Consider the following 9,984-nt stretch of genomic DNA (forward strand, 5'->3'; position numbering starts at 1 on the left):
GTACCATCTAAAGAGGCAGGGACCCAGCAACAAATGTGAGCATGCTCAGTGGGCACTGAGGGCTAAGCGTCTGATGGAGGGAGGGGATGGAATGGAGTTTCCTTGAAGAGGGCATTGCTGGCTGGCTCAGACACTGAACAAGACATTGCAGCATTTTGCTGAAAGTCCCACTTTTTCACTGGATTTGCAGTGCAATCTTACCCAGGTATATACTACAGAAACTCAAAAGATTGCCCTTATTGAGTTACTTAACTGAAAGGGAAGCATGTAGCCTGAAAACATCTTGAATGACTAAAGAAGGCACCCAGGTTAATCAAGCCACAGGTTTAAAAATGTTGTTTTGCATTACTTTTAAAATGCAAGTATTTAAAGCACCATTGGACACAATGGGATGTGCATGGCAGAGCAGTATACAGCAGCAGACTCCGCCCCTTGACCTATATGCATATTCATGGAGCTCTTATATGTTTGAAACTTCAAGTCGGCCATTGGGTTTTGGCATCATTGGGCTGATGCTCACATCCCAGTAGGGGGACCAATACCAATCCATGGGGTCTCCTGGCCCTGCTATTCCCCCTCCTGGCTTGTCTGTGCAGGCTCTCTTTAGGCGAGCAGTGAGAGGAGCACAGAGAAGGAGCAAAAACATCCACATTCCTTGTCCTCTCCTGGTATCCAGCAACTGAAGCCAGAACCGAGGGAAGCAAGGAAGGCTTCCTTTCCCAGGGAACTATCCACTGGGAGCATCTTGATCAAGAGAACCCACACTATGGGGCAATTTGATTTTTCATGTGATCAAATGAATGACTGGACTCTCTTCTATGGAATGACAGCCCTGATAGGAAATGCTCTTTGAACAATAAAACAAGCTTACTGTGAATCATAGAACCATAGCATTGCAGTGTAAAGTCTAATGTTTCAATGGCAAGGTCAACCGTATTCAGCACCCGACATCAAACGAGAGAAAATTACAAAATGCCACTAACAGGCTAGGCAAAGTTGTGAAATCTAGTTCCCATGCAAATTGGGCCAGGTCCAACGGGCACGTAAGCTCTGGGGCATCTTTACTGCTCACCAGGAACTAGATCATATGACATGAAAGTACGTCCTGGAATTACTGAATAGGTATTGTGGAAGGTGGGGTGGGCAGAACACTGCCGGCTCTGGGTCTGTATATATAGCAGAGCAACATAGCCTTCCCTTGACACACCAAGCAAATGCACACATGCTGTTTCCTTGTGTGTTAAGAAGAATGTTCTGTGCAGCCGAAGTGTTCTGCCAGGTAGCCTTTGCATATAAGGAAATGCCATGTCTGCAGTACCCTTTAGAAGGGCTGGAGGGAGGGAGGGGGGACTAAGAACAACACGGACTATTGTTCATCACAGAGATCTAGTTCTCCCTGGAAAGGGGGGGGGTGAAAGCCTATGGGGACATGGCCTTAGGGCAGCATAACCAAACCTGTTCCGTATTACCAGTGTAGTTTTACAGACTGCATTCCTCCAGTGAGGCGAAAAGAAATTTCACTGTAGTTATTTAAACCATTTTGCTGATAATCCTATGCACACTTACAGGTAAACATACGTAGAACTGGCGTGTTGATCGTATAGCCTAACCCTCTTTTAGAGGATAGTTGTCTAGGAAGTCGTTTTAATGGTGCACAGATGGTTCTGCATTTTTATTTTCCCTGCTCAGAAACGGCACTTTATTTTCATTATTTCAAATCTGCTACAAGTCCTAGGAACTATGCTTTTTCTCCCTGCACTCTGGGAGATCAGAGTTCTGCTGAATTCACGGAGACAGCTGTGCAATAAATAGCACTGGGGATTGCAGTTTGCAGGAGAGAAAACACACCCTTCTGCCCAAAGGGAATAGATATGTGTAAAATAAAATGTCATTGTACTTATGTGTGGCCTCAGGGGTGTGCAGGGGTGGAAAATGTATGTTGTCTCAGATCACCTGTTCCTAATCCAAACAAGAAAATAACCAAATCAAAGCATCTCCCCCCACCCCGCAAGACAAACGTTCACCAGGTGACTTCTTACTATTTAAGGCTGCCTACAAAATATCTCACCCTGTCTGTATATTTCAATGCGTGGCTTCAATGCATTAAAATTGCCCCTTGTGTTACTTACAAAGTGTTACAGCAGGAGCAGTATGACAGTTATAATGCTGCAAAATTGCATTTAATCACGCACTTCCCCTCAACGTGAGATGAACTAGGTTCCCTTCAAAGTATTTCCTAGCTTAGTGGTGCTACAGTGGAGAACCTATTTCTAACAACAGCAACAACAATAATACCGGCAAGTGCTTAATAAGATCTATTTCATAAAAATGTTTTCCACCAGCTCTCACCACATCTAACCTGCTCACCACTTTCCATCACAGCTAACACCATCATGCAAGCTTCTCTGGTATGGAATTGTTTTCCAATAGTTAGACCAGTACTTCAGAAATGTGGGTCACAATGCAGTCCTAGCCAGGTCTACTCAGAAGTAAAGATTCACTGAATTCCATGAGGCTGGCTCCCAGGTTAGTAGGGCTAGGACTGCAGCCTCAAGCCCTTCCTCTCCTCATTTTTATTACCTTGTAATTTCTGGTTGTATTCACTCCTGTCGGACTGACTCCTCCTCAAAGTCCCAGAGCTGTTGTGGTCTCCAGAAATATGACTCTCCACCACCGTGTCTGTCTTCCTCCTCTCCAGCATGTACAGCCTGTGCCTTATGAAGGTCAAGTTTTTTTTCCTGGCCCCCACACTTTCTTTCCCAGGTGGCTCTTTGGCATCCATTTCCAGACCAGAGCAGGAAAAGAAAGGAGATGGAAAAGGAGAAGGAAAAGAAAGAAACCTGATTGAGTAGAAAAGCTAAGCTGGTTCTCCCTTGCAGGAGGTGTGTTTGCCAGCTTGTTGCTTGGGTGAATGGAGCAGCTTCTCCAATGGATCAGCTGTCTTGCTCAAAGTTCCACTTCTTACCTGGCTCACCTGACTGCCACCTCTGCAGCCTAGCAGGGCTCCACCCCTATGAGGTCATCCTTTAGTTACACTGACTGGGGAACCAGACACCTGTTACCTGAGAGACTTGCAGCACAGGGCATGGCATAGCAGCAGGGACTGATCAGCTGGCAAGGCCCTTTCGGAGCAAGCAGGCTCACTTGCATATCTTTCCCTCATTTTTACATCTCTTTCTTTTTATCACCTTTTTATCTATGTGAAAACAAACTAATGCATGGTTTTAATTCTGCTTCTCCACCCTCGGCATATCCTGTCCTTTAGGTGAAGTAGGTGGAGACTTTGCATATCTTTACACTTGACAGGCAGTGGACACCTGAGTCATTGTCATGCAAGGCAAGGTGAGAACATCTCTATTCTCATGCTTCAGGGCATGATTAACTAACCCAGATAGAGGTCAATGTTTTTTATAGCTCAATCCAATGCTCAGTTGCAAGGCCTTTTTATGATTACAAGGTTGCATTTATTTATTTTATGGTTGGAACAAAATTATACATATATTCCCTTCACTCAGTTGAAACACTTTGTATTCTGTTAAGCAGCAACTGTAACATCTAAGTTCTGTGCACTGCAAGGAGCAAAATAAGGTTTTTTTTTTAAAAAAATGCTTTTTAAAAACCAAAACTTGACCTTCCTCCAAATCGCTGAGAGTAGCATACAAGGCTACCCTGCCCGATTATCCTCACAATTACTGTTTATTATTTTTTTTTAAAAAAAATAAAACCTGCCTTTCTGTTTATACAGATAGTAGATTGGAGTGCAATCTATATATTTTTTTAAAAACCCACACAATACAATTCTAAATAAACAACAGAGAGGGCAACAGTGGCAGAGCAGGTCAAACAGTAAAACCCTTAAATTGCCCAGGTGGATAAACTTAAATCTTGACATGGTTCCAATATGTTAACAAGGCTGGCACCAGTTGCACATCTAAAGGGGGGGGGCATTCTGCAGAAGGGGCACCACCACAGAGAGGGTCCTCTCCAAGCATCACCACAAAAGGCAAGTGTCCTCAGGATGGAATGCAGGGAAGAGCCATCTATGAGGATCTTAAGGCACAAGAACCCCGTGAGATAAGATTCAGGTAGGTAGCCGTGTTGGTCTGATGCAGTCGAAATAAATAAATAAAATTTAAAAATTGTCCAGTAGCACCTTAGAGACCAACTAAGTTTGTTCTGGGTATAAGCTTTCGTGGGCATGCACACTTCTTCAGATAGCTGTGAGGTAAGTGAGGTTGAGAGATGGCAACTGGTGGCCCAAAGCCTACCAGCGAGCTAGCTTAGTGGAATTTGAACTCTTGATATGCTAGCACACCTGGACAGTTCTGGAGTCTTGGGTGCAGAATAAGGTGAATAAAGTGGCAGGGAAGAGAAGTGAAATGTGGGTGGGGAAGTCATCTTCCCACCCATGTTTTGCCACCCTGACACAACAAAAGCTGTTGCTTCAGCTGCTGCTAGAAGTACTTCTTCTTCAGTAACCATTTCCTCCTTGAAAGAATGGCCTTAGGGAAGAGGACCTCAGGGAGGAGAAAATATGGCCCGTGTAGTATCATAGAAACACAGTCTATTCAGTCAGTTCGTAACAGGAATATGCTTTATTAGCTCATTGCAGGCAGAGCTTTATCATGGATCTCTCTGGCTCACATAACAAGCCTCTACGGAAGCACCACAGGGACAAACTAGGTCTGGCAATAACAGACAGAGAGCAAGTGGAAGTCGCTCTTTTAATAACATTGCCCATATGCAAAGTGCCTAAAACAAAAATGTTCCTGCCCAGAATATTAAATCTTTCATTTGCAGAGAGAATGAGCGTTTGGGTAGATGCAAATGGAGAATTTACTGGTAGGATGTTAAAAATAATCCGATCAATGATAGTAAAATGGCCGTTACTGTTTAGCTAATCAGGTTTCAGATGGAAGATGCATACTAAGATTCACTGAAATATGTAGCAACTAGTTTCAACAAAAAGCACTTATATGTACAAGGAAGAGCATAAACCATTTATTTCCCTGCGCACAATGGAAGCACACACTGTCCTCATGTTAGCTATAGCCTTGCCAATGTTAATGTTCCTATGAATTTCCTTTTTATAAGATAGCTTTTTCTTAAGTGGGGAAACAGGTGCTGGTCTCCGAGCAGAAAACATTGGTGCTGTGTTCCCAGGCAACATCATTACAAGTGTATCAGTAGTTATTGTTCTATGCTCACTGCTAATCCTTGTCCACATCTCCAGTGGTGAATGTGCCTTTATCATGCCTCTGATAGCTGCTAGGTAAACCAAATGTTCCTTTTCCTTTGCAGCCAACTCCTTCTCATTGGTATAGGGCATTTCTTTGTAATCTAGTGAAAATAACATCTGGGTCATTATTAACAATGATTGCAATTTTGCAAACCGAGGCTCAGTTCTGATGCAAATATGACTTAAAAAAAATACAACAGCAGAGCCATAAACTTGGAAGAGCTTCAAGGTCGTCTTGCCCAATTCCCTGCAAGTGCAGGAAATCCACTGATAACCTTATCCTTCATAGGTGTTCATCTAGCTGCTGCTCAAAGACCTCTAACCAGACAGTTACAGTTAGGTAGCCGTGTTGGTCTGCCATAGTCAAAACAAAAAAAACCCTAACTATTCCCACCACCCTTCTGAGTAATACCCCTCCCCACCTTCTCACTATATAGAAGGATCTGGCAACTTCTGTTTCAGTGTATCTGAAGAAGTGTGCATGCACACGAAAGCTCATACCAAGAACTAACTTAGTTGGTCTTTAAGGTGCTACTGGAAGGAAAAAATTTTTTTTGCTCTAACCAGACAGTACATTTCACTGTTAAAGAACCATTGCAAGACTTCAGTGGGCTCTCAGAATGGTGTTTCTGATGGGCCCCAATATGAAGGGGCAGTGCAACAGTTGACCTTGGCTTCCAGTCAAAAGTGGAACCATCAACTACACTGAACCTGGCCCAACTGCACTGGTGCCAATTAATTTCCGGGCCCAATTCAAATTGCTGGTTTTGACCTACAAAGCTTTAAATGGCTCGGGACTGCAATACCTGAAGGACCATCTCTCTCCATATGCAACCATCATCTGAGGCTCTTCTTCGTATGCCACAAAAGGTCCAACGGACCTTTTCTGCAGTGGCTCCCCATTTCTGGAATTCTCTCCCCGAGGAGTCTCTCTTGGTGTCTTTATTATAACATATTTTTAGATGTCAGATGAAAATGTTTCTCTTTAATGAGTCCTTTGGCTGATTAACATTCCATGTGGGGGGTTTTGTAGAGGGGGTTGTTTTTGTTTTTATTATGTAATTTGTGTTTTCATTTTGCATGTTGCGAACTGCCCAATGAACTTCAGATGAAGGGAGGTATAATAAAACTGAAATAAAACTATCCATGGGTACAAAGGCTATCCTGGGGGAGAAAGTGGGGAGCGGTGGCGCCTCCACATTAGGAGAGGGCTACTGAACTCATGTTCCTATTTGTGAGCTTCTCAGAGGCATTGGGTGGATCTGCTGTGAGAAACAGGCTCTTGCATGACAAAGCCCCATAGTTCCCTTATACAGTCATACCTCGAGTTACAGGTGCTTCGGGTTGCGCATTTTCGGGTTGTGCACCACACTGAACCTGGAAGCACTAGAACAGGTTATTTCCGGGTTTCAGCGCTTTGCACATGAGTGCCGAATTGCAACCCGCAGACAGGCTGCGGGTTGCGAACGTGCCTCCCGCACGGATCACATTCACAACCCAAGCGTCCACTGTATAATAAACACACAAGGACACGGATAGTGAATGGTTTGGCTTAGGCATTGGAGGAAACCAGACTACATCCTGGCTCCTGCACTCTTAAATCTCTTAAGGGTCAACCCCCGGTACGGGGAGCACCCCCAGGGTCCCCAATGGGGTTGTGGCATGGCCCTAGCCCACGCACAGGCTTTGGACAGAATCCACACCCCCAGACCCCTTTAACGGGATACCCTTATCGAGGCGGGGCAGGCAGAGGCAACAACCTCTCCTCCCATAAAAAAGGCTTACCTAATGCCTACCCTCACAAAGTTATGACGATTGCTACAAGGTAGGCGAAAACCAAATGGCTGGTGCCAATTTGCCATGTGGGAAAACTTCCTATGTGGCCCCATCAATATGGCGGCCGACATATGTCCATAGCAAGGTCATATCATACCAAAGCTTAAAAAGAGGGCGGGTGGGCTGGGAGATCTGGTGAGGAGGCAAAAGGAGGCAGCCCCCCGGCTGCACCGCAGTTTAAACATCTTGTGGCCACATCCCCTGGCTGCACAGATTGGTCGGCCAGCAGCGTGACACAGCTGGGAGTCTCGGTGACATGGGCAGCATCCCTTCGCCCCCAATCCGAGTCACTGGGGCTCCGGATGCCAGTCTGCAACACCGCTCCCCCCTCCCAGGGAAGGGGAGCAGACTTCTCATGTTCTTATCGCCAGAGTCTCAGGAGGAAAATCTCTCCCAGCCAGGCTACTTGAGATCCTCTGATGAGAGATGCAAGAGATTGAATCTGGAATCCTAACACATAGAAAGGCTGTGCTCTCTGTCCGCCATCACTGTGAAATGAGCCCTTTTTGTGTCGCACAATTTAATTACATGGCCATTCAGGCTTTTACAAGAAGACTGAAGTCACTGCGAACGGAAGACCATTGTCAATGGAAGTAATCTACGGGTAAAAAAAGTAAACATTTCAACTGCTTTTTTCCCAAACTTTTAGAGCTCTGCAGAAAGCACACATTTGAGATAGCATTTATCAGTGAACCCTTTCTAATGAGCCCTTGGCTGCAGGAAAGCTCCCATGGAAGAAATCACAGAGGTGGAAATGAGTGATTAAAAAAAACAAAACCACCAAACCTATACATGGCTGTGTTTCAGAGGACTTTGAACATTGCACCTATGAACTTTTATGTAATTTCTCCTCAGTTAACAGTGGCAAGATAAGAACAGACCCATGATGAAAGCAACAACAAGAAATGTAGGTAGCCAAAGGAATAAATATGGCACTTATTGGCTGCTTATTAATGATAAATCAAAGCTCCAGTGTTAAGACAAGAGTAGTTTCTCATGGCGGGGTAGTAAACTGATAGAGTTAGCAGCCATTATACAGTTTCTGTGCTTGCCATGCCTATTTAGAGAACACTGGATATTTATTTGATTGATTGACTGATATACTGCCCTTCATCATAAGATCTCAGAGCGGTTCACAGAATAAAATACAGGATAAAGGTAAAGGTACCCCTGCCCGTACGGGCCAGTCGTGTCCGACTCTAGGGTTGTGCGCCCATCTAACTTAAGAGGCCGGGGGCCAGCGCTGTCCGGAGACACTTCCGGGCCACGTGGCCAGCGTGACGAAGCTGCTCTGGCGAGCCGGCACCAGCGCAGCACACGGAAACGCCGTTTACCTTCCCGCTATAAAGCGGTACCTATTTATCTACTTGCACTTAGAGGGGTGCTTTCGAACTGCTAGGTGGGCAGGAGCTGGGACCGAAAGACGGGAGCTCACCCTGCCGCGGGGATTCGAACCGCTGACCATGCGATCGGCAAGTCCTAGGCACTGAGGTTTTACCCACAGCGCCACTCGCGTCCCTAAGTAAATAAGTGAAACAAAATAAGATAAACACTCCCCTTCTCAGATACGTTTAAAAGGATGTAGACTCTTAATCAGCCCAAGGCCTGGTTGAAGAGGAACATTTCTGCCTGGCACCTAAAATATATATAATGAAGGCACCAGGCTCAACTCACTGGGGAGAGCGTTCCACAAACAGGGAGCCACTACAGAGAAGGCCTGTTCTTGTGTTGCCACCCTCTGGACCTCACATCTGCTCAATATGTACAGAGAGAGTGTGTGCCAAACCACAGGCTCAGTAAATGCACTGGGAATGTAACTTGCAGTGTGGCATTCAAGATTCCAGCTGCTCCTATCCATTCATCTTCACCACCCCATTACCCACCCCTACCCAGAGTCAATCAGCATTTCATGGTCACTGAGCATGCTCAGTCCTCCCTGGCTGTCTTTGGGAGGCCCACTTCCTCTTTAGCCCCCCCCCCCATCTTCTACAAACCCTGGAATTCCTTCAAACCAGCTGACATCTCCCTCTAGTTTATGGGTTTGGGCTACATGAGTCTTGGCACATTGCTGGCCAAAAAACACAGGTAAAGAAAGGGCATGAAAATCACTAACTCTTTGGCTTTAGTGTGGTTTTTATCATTTGACACATTGCCCTTGATCTGATGCTATGGCATGTTGAGTAAAGAGCAATGCAAATCTACTAGGAGGCCTGATCTCTCAAAGCCACTGTGATGCATTTTATGGCTGAAAGGTTTATGCAAAACGTTGGTTTAACAAAGTTATATTCCCTTTAATGATCTTTGTAAGACTTTGCAGAGGAGATAATCCAAATGAGGATCCACAATAGCAGGGAAAAGGAAGGCACATTCTTCTTGCTTCAGAAAAAAACAACCCCCAAGGAGTCTTAAGTTTATACATATACAAAAAGCAAGTGTATTGCGTATATACACAGGTGAGCATATTTCCAAAATAAGCAGTCAGAAAAGGAAAGGGACAGATTTCTCTGTTTCGAGGAGCCAAATGACCTCAATAAATGAATGGGGCATTTCATCAACAGAGCTTGCGGACACACATTTTTGAAATTTGATTTAATGCTGGTGGGAGGAGGGGGGTCACAGAAAAGCCAAGTCAGTAATTAGGAAATATCATACATGCAACTTTATGTTTCAAAAATACTGTGTAACTGCACCTGGAAGAATATGCACATGCAATCTTCTGGGCTAGGATAGGGCTTCTGTGTGAATTAAATGGCACTTTTTGTTTTTAACCCATGGACACGGGTGGTGCTGTGGGTTAAACCACAGAGCCTAGGACTTGCCACTCAGAAGGTTGGCGGTTAGAATCCCCGCGAGGGGGTGAGCTCCCGTTGCTCGGTCCCTGCTCCTGCCAACCTAGCAGTTCAAAAGCA

General features: G+C 45.1%; 1 protein-coding gene across 2 annotated transcripts in view; it reads right to left on the reverse strand.

Annotated features, from left to right (window-relative positions):
- The window catches only part of ARHGEF38 (Rho guanine nucleotide exchange factor 38), a 53,129-nt gene extending 50,172 nt beyond the window's left edge, over positions 1–2,957 (reverse strand). For both annotated transcript variants that reach the window (XM_083571244.1, XM_083571243.1), the window contains exon 1: positions 2,581–2,957. In XM_083571244.1, coding sequence (XP_083427370.1) covers positions 2,581–2,782 — 202 coding nt within the window. In that variant the 5' untranslated portion in view covers positions 2,783–2,957. The remainder of the gene's footprint in view (positions 1–2,580) is intronic.
- Positions 2,958–9,984: the final 7,027 nt, after the last annotated feature.

Source organism: Podarcis filfolensis, assembly GCF_964270895.1.
Source record: "Podarcis filfolensis genome assembly, chromosome: 9".
NCBI classification, from domain to species: Eukaryota; Metazoa; Chordata; class Lepidosauria; order Squamata; family Lacertidae; genus Podarcis; species Podarcis filfolensis.